General features: G+C 39.4%; 1 protein-coding gene across 1 annotated transcript; it reads left to right on the top strand.

Moving 5' to 3' along the window:
* The first annotated feature begins 280 nt into the window (after positions 1-280).
* Positions 281-19,846, top strand: LOC143845642 (uncharacterized). Its single transcript, XM_077354029.1, has 14 exons — positions 281-3,316; positions 3,818-3,946; positions 4,053-4,244; positions 4,331-4,383; positions 4,773-5,338; positions 5,480-5,704; positions 11,795-11,908; positions 12,336-12,532; positions 12,647-12,862; positions 13,437-13,712; positions 13,843-13,990; positions 14,098-14,231; positions 18,720-18,806; positions 18,880-19,846. The coding sequence occupies exons 1-14, from the start codon at positions 659-661 to the stop codon at positions 18,964-18,966; spliced, it is 5,082 nt and encodes a 1,693-aa protein (XP_077210144.1). The 5' UTR covers positions 281-658; the 3' UTR covers positions 18,967-19,846.
* Positions 19,847-20,059: the final 213 nt, after the last annotated feature.

Here is a 20,059-nt window from a genome sequence, read left to right as displayed (position 1 = left end):
GTCTGAAGGCTAGAGAAAAGGATCTTTGAAAGGAGGATATTTAGGCACCTAAGATTAGCATATTCCCCTTTTAGAAAAAGACCGAAAGTGGGGCTTTTTCGACATTTCACTTCTAAATTCTATAATCTACTGTTTTGATAATAGGCCGAACTTCCCCTCGTCTTTTAGTACCAGACAACGGGAGTTCGTCCCATTATCAAAACAGTAAGTGCGAATATCAGTCTCCTACTGACAATATATTGGCAGTAGTGTGTATGGAAGTTTTTTCTTATCACGGGAAAAGAAGATCCCAACCAAGACGCGGATTTGAGTCCTTAATTAGTGTGAACGACAGAGGCAATTCTACTACTACACTCTGCCTCTCTCTTCTTCTTTTCTTCTTTTTCCCACCTTTCTTTCCTTCCTTCCATTAAAAGCTCCATCACTCGATCTTCCATAAAAAAAAAACCTCTCAATCTTTCACCTTCTGTTGGTAGGTGAGATCAAAATCCGCATCAATCACAACCGATCTGTAAGTCTCTTATTAATATCATTCTCTTCTTCTGCCCACCAACTGTTTGATTTTTTGCCCAAGTGACTCTCTCTCTCTCTCTCTCTCTCTCTCTCTCTCTCGCTCTCTCTGTTGTTATGTATGCAAAGGAAAACATTAGATTAGAGCATGTCGCATAAGAAAAGAAACCCTAATCACCGTGCTCGCCCCCCTCCTCCTTCCACACCCCCACCCATCGATGTTGCCACAGAGAAAAATCTCCCCTCTGTTCCTATCAATGATGAGCGATCCATTCTCGCCTCTTCTGAAAACTCTAATCAAATCCAAACCCTACCCACCCCTGAATCCAATTCCCCTCCTTTGTCTTCCATTAAGCTCGAATGCGAGCGTGCCCTAACCGCCCTCCGCCGCGGTAACCACACCAAATCCCTCCGTCTAATGAAAGAAGCGTGCCACCGGTATGAAAATTGCCCCCTCTTATACCGCGTCCAGGGCACCATCTTTGTCAAGGTAGCGTCCCTTATCGATGACCCTAATGCAAAACAGAGGCATCTGAAGAACGCGATTGAGTCGGCCAAAAAGGCGGTTTTGATCTCTCCCAATTCGGTGGAGTTTGCTCATTTCCACGCAAATTTGCTTTATGAATTGGCGAATGATAGTAAGGGTTATGAGGAAGTAGTACAGGAGTGTGATCGGGGGCTTTCGATTGAAAACCCGGTTGATCCTGCGAGGGAGAGTTTACAGGATGAGAGAGATTTTAAGCTTTCAACGGTGGAGGAACGGATTGCCCATGTTCACCAGGAGCTCGGTTCGCTCATTCAGAAGTCCAAAATTGCTTCGATTTCGACGTGGATGAAAAATTTTGGCAATGGGGAGGAGAAGTTTAGATTGGTTCCAATAAGACGGGTATCGGAAGACCCCATGGAGGTCAAGTTGGTTCAGGCCAAGCGGCCGAATGAGATTAAGAAGGCTACTAAGACGCCCGAAGAGCGGAGGAAAGAGATTGAAGTTCGCGTGGCCGCCGCGAGGCTCCTTCAGCAGAAACCCAATTCACCGCAATCGCAAAACGATGATGACAAAGCATCTGCATTATCTTCTGGAACTCAAAAGGTGGGTGAGCGTAGAAAGTTTGCGAATCTTCATAAGACTTTGTCTTTGGCGGAGAGAATGGAACATGTTCGAATCTATTGGAATTCTATGAGTCTTGATAAGAGGCAGAGCTTGCTTGAAGTAAGTGTTAGTGATCTTAGACTGCATTGCCCATCTACCAAGGATGCCTTGGCAATGGATGTTTTGTCAGAAGCTCTGTTATTTGCGGGCGCCAATAAGAGTTGGAAGTTTTGGGCATGCTGTAGGTGCAATGAGAAGTTCATAGACTGCAAAGGTCATATCCAACATGCCGTGGGAGAGCACATGGGGAACCTCTCGTCCAAGTTGCAGTCGGTCTTGCCACAAGAAGTCGATAGTGAGTGGGCTCAGTTGCTACTCAATGGTTGTTGGAAACCGATCGATGCCAATGGTGCTGAAAAAATGCTCGAAGATCAATTAAAATGCGAGTCTCTTATGGTTAAGACTGCCAATGTGGACCATATGGATTGGTGCCCAAAAGATGAATGGAATTCTTTAGCTGATCAGGGAGAAGTACAGGTGGTGGATGGGCAGTCTAGGCAAGAATTTTGCAATGGATATACTGTGGGAAGCAGAAACCAAGGTTGTATTTTGGACATCAATTTAAGTTATGATGATGGCGACAAGCGGGTGAAGGCAGATCCAATCACACATGGATGGCCGTTGTCCGATGATTCTGAGCGCGCTAAGCTCCTTGAAAAAATTCATGGTATGTTTGAGTTGCTTTTAAAACATAAATATCTTGCTGCTAGTCATCTTAACAAGGTTATACAGTACACCATGGATGAGATCGAGGGTCTCTCGTCGGGTTCACTACTGAACCATGGGTTAGACAGAACACCACTCTGTATCTGCTTTCTGGGAGCTGCCCAGCTTAGAAAGGTCCTCAAGTTCTTGGAGGAGCTTTCACATACTTGTGGTTTACGCAGGTCCTTGGAGAAGAATATCTCTATCGATGATGCCGATAGTGTTACTCAGGGGGGTGAAATCCTAGAGAGGGTCACACTTAATAGCGACTCATCGTTTCTCATTTTGGATGAGCGTTTATTGAGGGGCAGAATTTTTTTGAATGAAGTCAACAATTGTGGCTCCAACGATGCTATGACAACCTATGCTGTCAGTGATTGTGAAGGTGGGGACCTAGATGGTGATGCCCTTTTATCGTGGATATTTGCTGGCCCTTCTAGCAGTGAACAGCTAGCATCATGGACTCGTCTGAGGGATGATAACACACATCAGGGAATGGAAATTCTTCAAATGCTTCAGAAGGAGTTCTACCTTTTAGAAAGCTTGTGTGAAAGGAAATGCGAACATCTGAGCTATGAGGAGGCTTTACATTCTGTTAAAAGTCTCTGTCTTGAAGAACTTAAAAAACAAGATCATGGTGGCAAATTTTTCTCTCGCAGTTGCGAAACTGTCCTGAGGAAGCGACAAGAAGAGATTGTGGACAGGGACAATAATGTAATTTTTATTAACAGTAGGTTTGAGCTGGATGCTATATCAAATGTTCTTAAAGAATTGCAAGCTTTGAATGTTACTCAGTTTCCGTACGATGAGACTCTATCTGGTGTTTCTTCTCGTTTATGTGACTTGGAGTGTGGTGAAGATGACGAGTGGAGAATGCCTGACTACCTGCATCAAGCAGACACTTGCATAGAAGTGGCTATCCAGAGACAAAAGGAACAGTTATCTGGGGAGGTTTGTTTCTTCTATTTGCATTTTTAACCATAGTATTCTTGGTTGGCTGGGGAACGCTTGTCCCCTAAAACGCATTTCAGAAACGTTTCCGATACATGATAGAAAAAATTGGGGAAATGTTTCTGAAACACATGGGAAACATATGTGAAACTTATGTGAAATATGTGTGAAACCTTGAGAAATGTATCGAAAACTTGTAGAAAATGTATGTGAAACATGTGGGGAACTTAAAAAATCGTTTGGAAAAAAATACAAAAAAACATTGTGGAATAGATATTAAAAAGGAAAAGAATAGCATATATTGTGATAAAAAATAAAAATAAGAAACGTTTGTATTTCATATATTTTTATCAACTCCATCGGACGTTTTCCAATGCGTTTCTCATACGACTTTCCATTCGTTTCCCAACCTGATAACTATGTTTTTTAACATTCTAAGAGATGGAACATTCCTTCTTATGCTTGTTCAAGAGTTTTAACTCATAAGTTGCTGCCCTTCAGCTCAGCAAAATTGATGCGAGGATCATGCAGAATGTCACTGGGATGCAGCAGTTGGAGCTTAAACTTGGGTCTGTTTCTGCCTTTGATTACCAGGCAGTGATTCTGTGCCTTGTGAAGTCATTCCTGCGGGTCTGTATTGATTTCTTTTGACTGATGCATTAAATAGCTCGTGTTTTAGGAATCCACATTGACCAGGAAGTTTAAACGTTTATTGGTGGGAATCTTTCTTTTGCAGTGGCACTTGGAGGATCTAGTGGACAAAGATGCCACTAAGAAGTCTGATGCGGCAAGAGAAGCCTTTTTAGCAGAACTTGCACTTGATGCCAAAAAAAATGTCAACAGAGGAGGTGATCATTCAAAACAGATACCAGAGAAGTTGAAGGACAAGAAAAGGAATAAGGACTCCAGAAAAGCTAAAAATTTAAAGGTTTTGACTTTGTTGGGTCTGGTTCTGTTACTTTTAGTCATCCAATATCCTCTCATGGTATAGTGCTAATATCCTAATTTTTTCAGGGTATTGGTTTTATTGAACAACTTCCCATTCACCATGAAACTGCAGAAAAACTGTACGCCTCTCTCTCTCTCTCTCTCTCTCACATACACACACACACACACACACACACACACGCACAATTCACGTGTGTTCGTAATTTGTGTAACATTGGGATTATTTTACTTCTTAGCTCATACTGCTGTCAGATGAGAAATCCATTTTCTTTTTGTCAGAAGCACACACTCTTTTAGTCAAATTTTAGCAATATCAATGGTTGTAGGATGCTAGTTTTATCCACTATAATTTTTTCTCATTTTTATTCACTCCTAGTCACAGACTTTATTTTTGTACGAAGGAGTTCTGAATGATCTTTTGAGCATTGTCACTCTTTTCTTTCTGCCCTTCTTCATTACTATTGGTTATTCTGCATTTGATTTAGTGAGTATCCATATCTTGCTGCAGTGAGTTCCATGTTGCAGCTGATGATAATCAGGGAGATTCCGAGATTGTAGTTACTGGCAATGGTCATGAATTGAATGAACAAGAAGAGGAATTTAGACGTAAAATTGAGCTTGAAGCAGAGGAAAGAAAGCTCGAGGAAACTTTGGAGTATCAAAGACGAATAGAAAATGAGGCTAAACAGAAGCAACTTGCTGAGCAATATAAGAGGGTTGGTGGACCAGTCTTGAAGACCTTAACAGAGGGTGATCCAAAGTCCTATGGTGATTATCCAGTTCCACTTGAGAAGTTGAGAAAATGTAAGCAGGTAAACATACCTAGTGATGTCTCTCCAATTAGTTGCAATGGTGGAGATGTCGGTGTTTGCCATTCAGACGTAGAGAGGGTGTCTTTGAGCCCCAATGATAAGCCTCATGAGCCATACACTAGTTGGGATCCAGCTGTGGTTTCAAACATTGGGCACATAAAAAATGCTGAGAAAAATATTGCCCCTGGTACATCTTCTCCGGATGCTGGCATTCAAACGATTAAAAGAAGAAATAGCCACTCAAATGGCAAATCCAAGCAAGGTTAGAATCTCTGTGTTAAGTCATTGGTCATATACTAATTAGATGGACACATTTGATAATCGTTCTTTATTTAATTCTGTTATTGGTTAAAAAAATATATTAGTTTGGGGCATATCCTGACGTCGTCGTTCTCTTTTGCAGGCCTGTCAAACCAAGGAATTTTGGAAGATGGTATTGTGCTTTCTGAAAGAAGGAAAGGAAGGCAAGCTAATCGGCATAACTCTAGAAAGGTGCTTAATGGAAATTCTCGACCATTGTCATCCGAGAAAGAAAACCATGAAGATCAGCATTTGCAAATCGAAAGTTGCTTCCAAGATAAAGATCAAGCTCATACAAAGGGGCAGGATTATTTGCATGTAGCCAACAGTAAGTATGGCTGTATTGTAATGCCCTAGATCAAGGATTTAAATGTCGGTTTTGGCCGAAATTTAAATCATGTAAAAATCGGAAAAACAATTTCGGCATTTTACAAGATTTCGGTGGAAATTTCAGAAATTTCGGCGGCAATTTAGGTGGAAATCTTGTAAATTTCTGTGAAATTTCAGATTTCGGCAAAATTTCAGGGGCTGTTTGGATACGCGGATTTTATAATCCAGGTTTTAGTTTGTAAACAGTGTAAAACAGGGTTCATGATCGAGCTGCTCTATGCTGTCCTGACAGCTTTTCTTGGATTTTAAGTAAGAAATCCAGGTTTTAGAAATCTCTCCCTCATCCTGAGATTTCTAAAACGTGGAAACATGGGATGATCTGATACTCTCTTGCTGACGGAATGAAGGGCGAGAAAATTAGAAAACGACGGCTGGTCCGCTTCTTCTTTTGTCTCATCTACAATTTTGAAGAAATCCTGGATTCTAAAATCCACATATCCAAACGCCCCCTCAGATTTCGGCAAAATTTCAGATTTATGTACTTTGGGTGTCGGTCCCAGCCGAAATCCGAAAGTTTGGTGTTTCGGCCGAAATTTAAAACCTTGCCCTTGATCTGGGTTGTTTTTTCTTGCATTTTCTGCTATTATTCTTCAATGAGTCATTAGTATTGAAGACTAATAGCAGAGCAACCATTAGATCTGGGTTGATTTTTCTTGCATTTTCTGCTATTATTCTTCAATGAACCATTAGTATTGGTCAAATCTTTGCCTTCATTGTTACTCATTGATTGTTATTTGGCACACCTTCATTGCCAGCAAAATTAACTTCTGGCAAAGCCATGCCGCATGGTGATTATACAAGTAAAGTTTTTTGTAGCTGTTTCAGTTAATTAATTGATCTGTTATCAATCTTTAACTTTTGATATTTCCTTTTCATGGTGATTGTACATTGTTCATCGTATCAAGGGATGGTCTTGCACATGATCATGAATATTTTTCTCTTGCTAATTTGTTGTCTTTCTATTTTTTGCTGCGTGTAAGTTAGCTTTGCAGGCTTTTACTACCAGTTCACACATATGCAATTATAAAAAATTGTTTTATTATTATGTTTTGTCCAATTATATGTTGTACCTGTCGGAAAGTTTCCATGCTCAAGTATCAAAGCAGTACAGAACAGGTACTCATAGCATACCATTTTGTATGTTCATAAACTGTAACATGCATAAATTGAAGCTGCATGAACTCCTTTGCAGTTTTAAACTTATCTCTACAAGAACTAACTGAATACAAGAAATTTCCATCGTCCTTCAGTGCACATTGAAAGAGAAAAAGTCCTTTTTTTTTTTTTTTGAGAGTTGATTCCTCCACAGAAAAAGTCCGTTTCTCATCACTGTTAAAACCGCATAATGCCTACAAACTTTTTTCAACCACCCAATGGGGTTCCTAAATTCTGTCCTGGATGGTGAGAATTTTCCTACAAGATATTTTTTAGATGCTCCATGATTAGGGCAATCACATTTTAATAAGCATTCAAGCTCTCCTTCCTGATGTAGGACGATAGAAGGAATGACTAATACTTTGCTCTGATACCAAATGGATGTAGGACAGATATATGGAAGGGACGTAGGGGTGAAAATGATGGGTAAAAATTAAGGTTTTGGATCTTAAAATATGTGATTTGACTGGAAAAATATTTCTACTAGGTTTATGTTAGGTTTAGAAGGGTGTAGACGTATGCCGGGAATGTCGGGAATGTCCAGATGTATGCTGAGAAGCTGCAGATTTATGCCGGGAAGGTGCAAGAAAAGGTGCAAGAAAAAGTTTTTAGTGAGACCAAGGTCGCAGGGATCAAAGAATAATATTGTAGCGATCAAGTTCTGAAAATAAAAAGGATTAAAGTAATAAATTAAAGAGAAAGATTAGAACCGGAATCACTCCAGATCTTGCCTAGGCATCTCACCCAGGTTCTCAAGGCTTTGCACCTGAAGAATAAGGTTGTGCTAGAATCCCACTACCAATCTTGAGGCATCACACCAAGGTAACCCTGGGCATCACTCCCAAGGGGTCAAGACCTTGCACCTTGGAAAAGTAGATTTCGCATCCATGATTTGCAAGAAAGCAAGAAAAAACTGATTTTTATTCATTCATCCATAACATCCATCATATAAAAGTACCATAAGGCCTACAATATATAAGAGAAAGAAGAGAACTAAAAAGTTCTAAAACCCTGAAACCAAAACCTTACACTTTTGGAGTAAAATAACCTGTAATGACTTAAAAACTCTAGCCCCACTTATAATTTTCATATGCATGTGTGGGACCTATTTAAAAATTAAAACACTCTTAACTCATAGAACTTAAAATCTTTGTTCAGGTCGAAAACCTGAGGAAATGACGTGGCAAAAAGAAAAATAAAAGAAATAGAAAAGGAAAAAAAGAAGAAAAACTGTGAATTTAGTTGTTTACGAAAAGAAAAATAGCAATTATCGGCTTCTTTGTTTCCGCCACCCTCCACCGCCGGAACACCACTATTAAGAACAATGTTTAAAAATGCGGATGTGACGCGGAACGCGGCCAAGAAAAATGCTTGTCAACTAGGCGCGGACGCGACCAAGAATGCAGATGATGCAGTCATAACTCGGGAGAGTCAAAGGAGTTTTTATTGACTCTATAGGGCAAAACGCGGAATACGGATGTGGTGCAACGCGGAACTTGGCCAAGAAAAATCCTTGTCGACTCATGCAAGTTCCTTGTCTTGTCGACTAGTTTTTAAACACTGATTAAGAAAGTGGATGAAAAGTTGATTTCTCCTTCATCGCAATCTTTGTGGGGTTTTCCTTCATCGCAATCTTGAGAGAGTAAGAGAGTTGAGAGGTGGAGGGTGATATCTATCGTGCGTTTTCATCTCATTTTCGCTTCTGTGAGACAGAAATAAAAAAAAGGGGACATAGCCACTCCCGACAAGTTTTTTTATGATGAAAGGCCTTATGGTCCATTATTTTTCAAAAAGTACAGTATGGCCTACACCATAGGATGATCCAAACCGTCTATAAGATGGGACACTACCTACATAGGTTGTGCCCCAAAAATCTTTTCCATAGGTTGATCCTAACCATCCAATCTATAGAGGGTTAGATCAACCCTCTAATGTGCGGTCCCTCTATAGATCGGAGGGTTAGGATCAATCTATGGAAATGATTTTTGGGGCACAACCTATTTAGGTTGTGGCCCATCTGATGGACTGTTTGGATCATCCTATAGTGTGGGCCGTACGGTACTTCTTGAAAAATAATGGACTAGAAGGCCTTTCATCATATAAAAACTCTTGATAGAGAATCCATGTGGGCCAATAGTATTGTATCGTCATTTTCTCCCTTCACTGAAGTGAAGGAACAAAGTGGCCGGATTTCGGTTTTTTAGGAAAAAGGTGGCGTTTTCCTTTTCCTTTTTCACGGAAATAGGGCAACTGAATGGAGCATAAGTGATTTTGATGGGAAAAGACTCTACGACTCTTATAACTTAAAAGGACTTAAATAATACTTTAAAATATAATTAAACTCTTTTAACATCAAACCATGAGCCTTATCTTCTTAACTCTTTGTTTCTTCATGGCATCTTAGATGGTCTTCCATCACTTCATCTCAATTCCAATTACGATCCAACAAGATTTACCCTGCATGTGGGACTCCAATCCCTGATAAGGCGCTTTGGATTCCCTGGAATGCATGCTAACTGCGCCAATTGGAGAGTTTTTCTTTGAGTTTTCTTGGCCAAGGAGAGTTTTGTAACCCTAAGTCGAAATAGTGAAAACCTTCTCCCGTGGACATTGGCACATTGCTTAAACATGTAAATCTTCTCTCTTTGCATTATGTTATTGTGTTTCTCGCATTCTTTTTTACGTTTGCTGTAAATCGCGTTTGATCCTAATTGAGAATGGTATTTCCCGGCTTTCTACAAGTAAGAATCTCCCAAGCCTTGCTAGGTCACCGTAAACCTTGAACACCAACATGTTTCTTCTTGATAAGTAGTTTTAAGCCATTCATGCTTAAGATTGAGTGCAACAATTTAACGTTACCTTCTCTTATTGTTAACTGGATCAATAATGGCGACCATTAGATCCCATTCTTGATTATCTTTCAAAATAGAAGAGATCCCCTTCATGACTGGATAGGGGTGCACCTTGGGTCGGGCTAACCCGATTTTGGCTCGGGTTGGGTTGAGATTACTAAATCTCGGGTCGGGTTAGGGTTGGGAGACACAAACCCCATTTTATTTCGGGTTGGGGGTTGAGGCATTGAGCAACCCAACCCGACCCGACCCGAAACCCAATGCCCTTACACGAAAACCTTAAAGAAGTTAAAATTTTCAAAAATTAATACGTAAAAGCAGTGGCGCTCTATCCTTTTTTTCAAAATTTATATGCAAACTTTGACAGCTAGTCAGCTATCAAATTGTTCTTTGATTCTTTCCCCTTTTTTTAGTCTTTTTATAACTCCCAATACTCCCCAAAATCAAGTGCCTTCCACGTGTTAGTACTCAGACACAGTTGCTTTCAATGCAATACTTTTTTATTATTTACTCTCTTTTCCAAGCAACATCATATCTCCTTTTTTATTCTTTTTATCTAGCCAATACCCTATCTTCTTTCCACTGCCTCTTATACTCTGGTTTGGCTAAAGAACTTCAAAACGCCATTAAAGGAGTTGATACAGTTTCTCAAAATGGCTAAGGACATCACAGAAGCTAAGTTTTTCAAGCTTTTTCTATAAATGACATTGATTTTTAGCTAATTTTCCTTTTGCTGTATTAATGACCCTTTGATTCAATCAATCCTAAATCAAACTCAGCCCAAACCTAACCCACGACAATTTGGAAAATCGGGTTGGTCGGGTCGGGTCGGGTTAGGGTTGAGTGGTAATGAACCGGGTTGGGTTCGGGTTGACTCTCCTCGGGTCAAGGCTCGGGTAGGGTTAGGGTTGATGTAATTCTCGGTCGGTTTGGGTCTGCTTAGGGTTGATGTAATTCTCACTCGGGTTGGGTTCGGGTTATCCTCAACCCGACCCGACCTAACCCGAGTTGCACTCCTATGACTGGACCATCATTTGGAAGAGTATGTCATATGGATCTTCAATGTGGTGAAGCCCCCTTGTTTACTGAGGCTTTGCAGAAGTGTCTCGTATCTCCTTGGATCAATTTGTCATGGCTTGCCTTTGTTGTATATGAATGAAGATCTGGTTAGTCATTGAAATGGTTGAGTTTGCATGGAGCCCTTATTCCTTTAGAAAATATGTTTGATTTGTACATCTTGAGAAATGGAAGGCTGTTATCAGACCCTTATTTCCTTTTCAAGTCCTGTATGTGGCGTCTATTCCAAAAAGTGCCACATGCTTCATGCTAAAACGCTTTATTTCAAACAAGGGGTTTCCATTCATGTGTATGTTGTCTCAGCAGGTGATCTGCATGTGATAACACCTAAGTTTCTGATCTAACCTTCAAACCTATGGCCTGAAGGTGGTTCCCTTATTGTGCCACCAAATTGGGAGGGTCCTCCTCCCCGGTGGCTTCATTTTCGATTCTAAAGTCATTGTATACTATACTGCCTTTAGGATACTTCATTTCTTCCATTGTGGGTCTTTTTTTAATCTAAGTTTCTGATCTAACCTTCAAACCTATGGCCTGAAGGTGGTTCCCTTATTGTGCCACCAAATTGGGAGGTTCCTTCTCCCTGGTGGCTTCGTTTTAGATTCTGAAGTCATTGTATGCTATACTGACTTTAGAATACTTCATTTCTTCCATTGTGGGTCTTTTTTTCATAATTTTTTTTTTCATTTCGAGAAATGCTCCTTCATTTGTTTAGAGAAGAAAAGGAAACTATTATGACTACAAATTTTACAAATATCAATATTAATTTTCACAACTAATTTCAAATTTCTAATTGGCTTATTATTATTATTATTATTATTATTATTATTTGAAATGAGTTCTAATTGGCTTATTTAAAACATGCTTGTTTTACTTAGTCCCATATTTAGCATGTTGTACTCTTGGAAAATGTATCTAATACAATCATAGTTTACTTTGCCATTTAGTTGATCCACATATGAGAGAAAATGGAACAAAGACACTAAGACAACTTCATGAAGAGGAGGATGATGACAAAAGATTTCAAGCTGACCTTAAAAAAGCTGTACGACAGAGCCTTGGTGAGTGTCAATTGCTGTTGCATCCATCATTCAAAAAAAAAAAATCCCATCTATCATTATTATATTCCTTTTTGCGATTTGTTTAGACTGAAGCTTCCATCTTAGGGATTTTACTTTATGTCAGTTTTTTTATGTGATTGAATTATACCTTTAGGCCTTGCAAATATTAGCATTCAAAGAACTCGTTGAGTAGTAAGTTCTTGCTTGATTGTTTCACAGCTTATTGAAAATTTACTCTTCCCATCGGCCTTGCATAACTATTGTGATTGTCCATTAGATATTATTTGTTTTTATTTTTAAACAGTTTTCTGGTGACATGTATCTATTCCCTTGCTACTGTAGAATCTATATTAGGGTGCTCTACACCTGTATTCACATTTATTAATATTGGTAATCTGAGGTTTTATTTTATTTTCAATATTTCCAGACGCATTTCAAGCACAGCAAAATTTATCAGTGGCTCGAGCTCCAAGATTGTTAAACAAGGTTTCTCCTGAGACGAATGATTTTGGGGCTTCATCAGATGAAGCCATGGTCAACATTGAGAGCGGGAAAGATGTATGTGGGACAGGCTTGAAAAATGGAGTTGGTGAATACAACTGTTTTTTGAATGTAATAATACAGGTTGGCATTTCACATTGTTCAATTTTCAGTTTATATGATCTTTTAATTGAATTTCGTTTAGTATTATTGTTGTTTTTAATAGTCTGATCGCCATATTTTTCCTGTAAAATTCAGTCCTTGTGGCATTTAAGACGGTTTCGAGAGGAGTTTCTGAGGACATCAAAGTCACTGCATGTGCATGTCGGAGATCCTTGTGTTGTCTGTGCATTGTATGATATTTTTACTGCGCTGAGCATCATGTCTGCAGAAACACGGAGAGAAGCTGTTGCTCCTACTTCTCTGAGGATTGCTTTAAGTAACTTGTATCCTGATAGTAATTTTTTCCAGGAGGTAAATTCACAGCTATGTGCTGGTAACATCAAGTTCAATTTGTAACGGCTGACTTCCACAGAAACTTTGACTTATAATTATTACATGCTGGTTTTTGGGAAGATCACTTCTGTACATTTAGGCTATGAGCAAATCTTATGAGCATAGTTTTAAAATTCGGCTGAAATCCGAAATTTCAGCCTAAATATTTCGGTTTCGGTTTGGACCAAAGCCAAAAGTATATTGAATCAGATTTTTACATGATTTCCCTCCTCAAAATTTCGCCGAAATCTGAAATTTTGTTTTTCACCTTTATTTACAAGATTTCCACCAAAATGTTAAAGATTTCCACCGAAATTTCTGCCGAAATGGCCTGAATTTCCGTCAAAATTTTATACATTTTGGTGGGAATTTTAAAAACACCAAAATTTTTGTCATAGTTTTACATGATTTCGGCCGAAATTTCCACCGAAACCGAAATATTTCGGTTTCGCTGGTGGCCGAAACCAACACCGAAACCGACATTTAAAACCTTGTTTATGAGCACCAATGATTTCTTTATTATAATAGATCTGACAGGCCGTGTGAATTGCAGGCTCAAATGAATGATGCTTCAGAAGTACTAGCAGTAATCTTTGACTGCCTACATCGGTCATTTACTCCTGGCTCTGTTGTTTCTGATACGGAATCAGAAGAAAGTATTTGCATGGGCTCTTGGGATTGCACTAATAAAGCTTGTATAGCACACACCCTTTTTGGAATGGACATCTATGAACAAATGTGCTGTTACAGCTGCCGTGTGGAGTCCAGACATCTAAAATACACGTCATTTTTCCACAACATCAATGCTAATGCCCTTCGAACAGTGAAGGCATGTCTTTTGTGAAGTCTCTATTTGTGTATAGTCAAACCATCCTAGTTTGATTGAGAAATTGTATGTTATGGATGCTACTGATTTTAAACCTATTAATAACAAGTTTTGTTTTCCTTTTTTTTCTCAGATTACATGTTCCGACAGCTCTCTCGATGAGCTTTTGAAGCATGTGGAAATGAATCACCAGTTAACCTGTGATCCAGAGGCTGGTGGTTGTGGACAGCTGAACTATATCTGTCATATTCTTTCAACTCCTCCACATGTTTTCACGACAGGTGTATTTCTAGCTGTCAACTCAAGGGACTCTCATTTCTGCTCCATGATCACCCTTGTTTTGTTCCGATGATAACATTTTCACATATGCCCGGTTTCCATCTTGCAGTTCTGGGTTGGCAGAATACTTGTGAAAGTGCAGATGACATAGCGGCAACGTTAGCAACCATTACCACCGAGTTAGATATTGCTGTCCTGTATGGTGGGCTAGATCAGGGGAACAGACATTGCTTGGTTTCTGTGGTATGCTTAAATGAACCATGCATGCAGTATTTAACCATTTATCTTTCCAGTCTTTGATCTTGTGTTGCATATTTTGCTTCAATTAATGGAGAATCATCTCTTCTCTTGTACTTGGCTCTGGATGATTTTTATTGTCCAAGTTTGAGCTGAAACAGAAATGCCTTCTATATCAAATAATTTGAAATTTTAAACTAGTGTTATTGTCGAGTTCATTCTTTTTTTGAAAGATGTTACTTTTTCTGTCTCATATGTTACATATTTCTTTCTTTCTTTTTTGGAACTTTTCCCTTATTATATTTTCATTATATTTGTCAGAAATCTTATTACCACTATGTGGAGTATAGCTAAAGAAGAGAATATTACTCTTTTGATCCTGTTGGGGTTCGGCATGGGGATAGCTATCCCTGTATGGTGGGGATGGTGCTGAGATTTCAATATACCAGATTTACCATTGGATCAACCTTCTTTTCACATGGAAGGGAAGGCGGTCTCCGGTTTCAAAAGAGAGCTGGTTCTTGCCATTTTTTCACAGTGAAGGGAGTTTGCTGTTTTTCATAGGAAGAAGGAAATTGGGTCTTTTCGGTTTCCGGGGATAGCTATCCCTGTGCCTAACAGCCCTGTTAGTTCGATGTCACATAGTTCTTGTCTTCAATGCGTACTCTTTTTATCTAACAATTCTATCCTATGATGCGCAAATCCTTCAAGTCCTATGGGCATTGGTACTTCTTCTTCTCATTCGTTTCACACTATTTCTTTGATTATGCCGCTTTACATTCCTCAAAAGCCTGGATTCAAGCTTTAAAACCTTGTGAAACAACCAGTTACTCCAAAATCTTAAGCTGATGGAAATGGTATTATTTAATCTTTTATACTGTTAACACTCCCCCTCATGTGTGGCCCCTCTTTCTAGGGTTGGCCTACACGTGGCAACATATGGCCCCTCTTTTGGGTTTGGCCATTGCATGTGGATTTTTGCTATCTGGGAGGTTTGAACTCAGGACCTTAACTCTGATACCATGTGAAACATCCAGTTACTCCAATAGCTTAAGCTGTGAAACATCCAATCGTGAATGAGAGTGCTCTCCCTCACGCACATATTTATTTATATATATGTACGTCATATACATGCATGCAAAGACATAAATACCCCCCATAAAGAGGGTGCGCACATATACTACGATATCCAACAGAAAGAAAGAAATGGAACAGTTTTTAAAGGGGCGCCATTAAAAAAAGAGTTTTTAAAGGGATTTCAAAAGGCCTAGCTTTCCTTTTCATCAAAGTGCTAGCCCTGACGATCTCATGGGTGATATCTCTCCCATGCTTCAAATTTGTATCCACCCATATATGGGAAGGTTGGAGATGAGTGTGTTGTAGTGTGGAGAGTAAGCAAAAAATTGTTCAAGAGTGGGTTCGCCCTCCTACAGGTTTTTTAAAGTTCACGTTTGATGGCTCTAGCTTGGGGAATCCCGGTCCGGCTGGTATTGGAGGAGTCCTAAGGAATGACCTTGGGGAGGTGCTTTGGGCTTTGCGGGCCCATTGGGTGACGGATGCTTCAGAGGCTGAGGTGCATGCAGTTCACCAAGGTTTTAAATTGTTGGTGAGACATCGTCTGGATAAGGTGGTGGTAGAAGGGGAGTCCTTGAATTTCATCCGATGGCTCAAAGGTTCACAGAATCACCCTTGGAGATTTGATAGGTTTTTCGATGAGATGCTAGATTGGGTGGGATCCTCTTCGGTAGTGTTTCGGCATGTCCGCCGGTTCGCCAATAAGGGGGCGGATAGCCTAGCTAGAGAAGGAGTTTCTAAAGAGGCTATGGCGTTGTTTGACTCTCTTCCATCCTGACATCTTTTCTTCGTAATATAGATTAGCTTTCTTCGCATATGTTTTTGTCACATATGCATATTGACCATCTTGGTCCTCCTTGTTTGCAATAAAATTGGCTATCATTAAAAATAAAAAGCTTTAAAACCCTGCATATGTTTTTTTTCCAAAAAAAAAAAAAAACCCTTGCATCTAGGCTTTTGAGGAATATAATGCGTAATAATAGAAGATAGGGTGTCAAACTAATGAGACCTCAGATTTTCTCTAGGAGGGCTAGGAGATGAAGATGAAACATCTCGTGATGTGGGAGACCATTTATCGGCCTAAATTGGAAGGTGAGTTTGGGCTTGGTAATATTCCCTTGGGAACAAATGCTCCTTGGTAATGGTTGCCATGGGCAAGTATGGGGTGAGTGGGTGGGGAGAGAGATATGCAATGGTCGAGGATCGGGTGTGCGAACGTACAATTGTAGTGTAAGGGTCGAGCTCTTATCATTCACTAGGTTTAGGTTGGGACAAGGGAAGCAGCTGAGATTTTGGGAGGATGCGTGGTTGGGTCATGGTGCTTTCTGTCTTGAGTAACTGAGTCTTTATAGGATTCTGTGTGAGAAGTGGGTAAGAGTTTCCTATTGTTATGAGAGATTGGGAGGAACGGTCATTTGGTGTTGGTGCATCGTCATCACCACAAGGATGAGGAGATTTGTGTGTTGGCTCAACTCCTCAGTTGTCCTCACAGTGTTTTCATTTCTTCTGACATTGGTGATGTAAGAATTTGGGTGCCGGATCCCATAGGCGAGTTCTCCTTTAGGTCTTTTCTCTATTGCATGGTGATGTGATAGCTTTTAAATTTTTAATCCTTCAATCAATTTGTCTAGGATTTTTTTAGCAGTCGTTCCCCCAAAGGTCCGAAGCTTTGGATGGATGATGGCTCACAAAACAATTGACATATGTGATGTTCTCAAAGGGAAATGGTGCTCTATAGCTAATATGCGTATTCTATGCAAAGTGGAGAAGGAGAATTGTGACCATATGTCCATATATTGTATGGTGGAGAATAGCTCTCCCAATTCACTTGAGAGTGGTTTTCTCATTAGGGATTTTCCTGGTCCTATTGGTGTGGCAGATTCAAGTGAAGCTGAAATCAGGGCTCTGCTGGAAGGTTTTTGAAGGTATTCAAATCCCTCTTGGACTGTGTCTTGTCGGTTGAAGGGGACTCAGAAATGCCATTGCTTGAGCTGCCAACAATAAATACCCAGGTCCATTGTGTCTTGCCAATCTATTGTCGCAGATTGAAGACCTTTCTAGAAACTGACCAATATCCTTCTCATGTCTCCGGTGGAACACAAATGAGTTTGTGGATGGTTTCACTAAGGCCCTGTTCTTTTGCGATTGTGACAACCAGACCTATTATTGTGCTGAAAATTACGTTTAATTTTGAGCCCAATAATGGGTTTGGGGCTCACAATCTCAAACGAACAGGGCATAGAGGGGTGCTGATTGTTGGGGATAACCTCCTCCTTTTGTCCGTTCCTTTCTGTTCTTTGCTTTCTGAGCTCATCCTGCCCAAAAAAAATATGTTCCACGCATCTTGGTGTAAACGAACTGTTGGTTTATGTTTTTTCTTGTCATGTTTTTTGGGGGGAGAGAATGTTTATATCGATTCTTCAGCATTCTCCTTGTTCTGTGTGATGTTTTTTTTTTTTTAAAAAAAAAATTGACATATATATTCATAATAACAAGATGTACAAAGATTGGGGACAAATAGTCCCACCCTATTACATACACATCAGCATTCTCCTTGTCCTTGTTCTGTGTGATGTTTTTATTACTTGATCAACCAATGACCATCGTTAAGAGAACTTAGTGCTTATCTTTTTCTCCTGTTGTTTTTCTAGAAGCATTCTTGGCTGTTCCATTAATGTTATTTTCAAATTCCTGTCACGTCACTCATTCTGTCCTTTGGTTCTCTGTTTTAATCTCATGCAAACCAGTTCGTTTAATAGCTTTTCAGATTTCTTCTTTATTTTTGTGCTCTAGTCTCTGTTTGCTTTTGGTTTGCTTTTACATGTTCCAGTTTTCTTCCACTTTTCTCTCAAACTTCATTTTAGTTTGATATAGAAGGAATTGGTGTGCCAGGTGTGGTTTAAAAAACAAACAAATACATACCCGTTTGCAAGACAATAAGCACAAAAAATTCACACATTTTGTGTATGGATTGAATTGAGCCATGCAATTCAAAGTTTGAATAGAACTCTTAGGGTGGGATAATTTTACTTCTTTAAACTATATGTTTCAATATTATGTTCTGTTGGCTAACACTTATTGTTAGTATATGCGAAAAAGTTAAGCAACATGTAATCATAAGAATAGATAATAGTCAAACAGTCCAACAAATATTTGTAAGAGCAGGCGGGGACTACTGGTCCCGAATGCTATTTCAATATTTATGAAGACTGTCATCTTTCAAAAAAAAAAATAGTCAAACAAAGCATTAGCAGATTTACGCTTATTTCACAATTCATCTGCACCTGTCAGATTTTAATAGCTCTTTCATATTTTATCATTGTCAGAATTCTCTGTTGATATTTAATCACTTGTAAATAATTATTTAACCAACCATCACGATCCATTTAATGCCCTGATTATTTGCTATTCAATTCACAGGTTTGCTATTATGGACAACATTACCACTGCTTTGCTTATAGTCATGAGCATGAACAGTGGGTCATGTATGATGACAAAACTGTGAAGGTAACGAGTTCTTATCCTCTGCTTCATTAGTCGACCCTTATCTGGTTTACCTAATCCAATTTGATTCATGCAGTTAATTGGTGGCTGGGATGACGTTCTTATCATGTGTGAAAGAGGGCATTTGCAACCCCAGGTTCTTTTTTATGAGGCTGTAAATTAGCCTTCGGTGAAAACATCCATTTAGCTGGTTAGCTTGCAAAGGACCTGATTTTAAATTTCCAGCTGCTTGGGATGCTCTCACTAATATATCATTCAGTGGTGGTCCAAGTCTGTACCATGGATACAAATCCACCAATTTCACAATGAGACTCGGCAATTTTTGTCTTGCAATCAAATGAAGTGCCAAGAGAATTCACACTATAGCTTCCAGCATTGGGCTTTGTGCCTCTCTTTTTTCGACTGGTTGAGTGCACAGAAAAGATTTTGTTTCAACATTAGGTAATCAGATGGTCAATGAGAGATGACAGTGTAAGATAGGGCTTGAGCCCATATCCATATCAGCAAAGTTGGGGCTCTGTATTTTTGCCCAATAATTGGTGGAACCTAGCTATATCCATGGTTCCTGCCGTGGGTGCCTAAAGAGTGCTTATCATGCGGTGACATTTTTGGCAGATTGTTGGAATCACATGGCATCCTTCACAAAGAAGACCAATCCCAGGTAGCTAATGTTTTTTCCCCTTCAGAGTTGGGAGTGGTCTTGTGCATAAACCTTATGCCCCTCTAGGGGTACTCTATTATACAGATTTTGATTTTTATATGCATCATTACGATGCCAATGAAATTGTATGTCTTATTTGTCCATCAGTTGGAATACCTGAAATGAGAAAAGAAGTGCATCATAGGGATTTGTGAAATCTCTTCATGTAAAGAGTTGTGCTTTTGAACATTAAAAAAAGGTAGAGAGAGAACATGAAAAAGAACAGAGTGACAAGAAATGATCATCTGTGTACACATGCTTGGGAGAGAGCTTAAAAGGTTTCCATTAAGAATACTTCTACAGATTTTCTTCTTTATGATCCAAATCCATAATTTCTCACATATCAGATGATCCAGCCGTTGACTCAGTCGACTTCTTCTATTGAATGTGAAGTGTTTGGTTTAATTTTTTGTTTTTTTTAACCTTGCAGGCCAGCCATTGATGGGACTAACAAGCATGCAGCAAGCGCATGCTAGCAAGCTTTGTTTCTTTATTTAGAATGTTTTTTTATTACAAAATATCTTCCTAGATCAGTCTACTCAACTCAATTAAGCCT

This window comes from Tasmannia lanceolata, unplaced genomic scaffold (genome assembly GCF_043159265.1).
Source record: "Tasmannia lanceolata isolate RefF3 unplaced genomic scaffold, GAP_Taslan_0.1 ptg000015l, whole genome shotgun sequence".
Lineage (NCBI taxonomy): Eukaryota > Viridiplantae > Streptophyta > Magnoliopsida > Canellales > Winteraceae > Tasmannia > Tasmannia lanceolata.
Note: the sequence above shows the minus strand (reverse complement) of the source record. Positions and strands in the feature narration are given on the sequence as shown.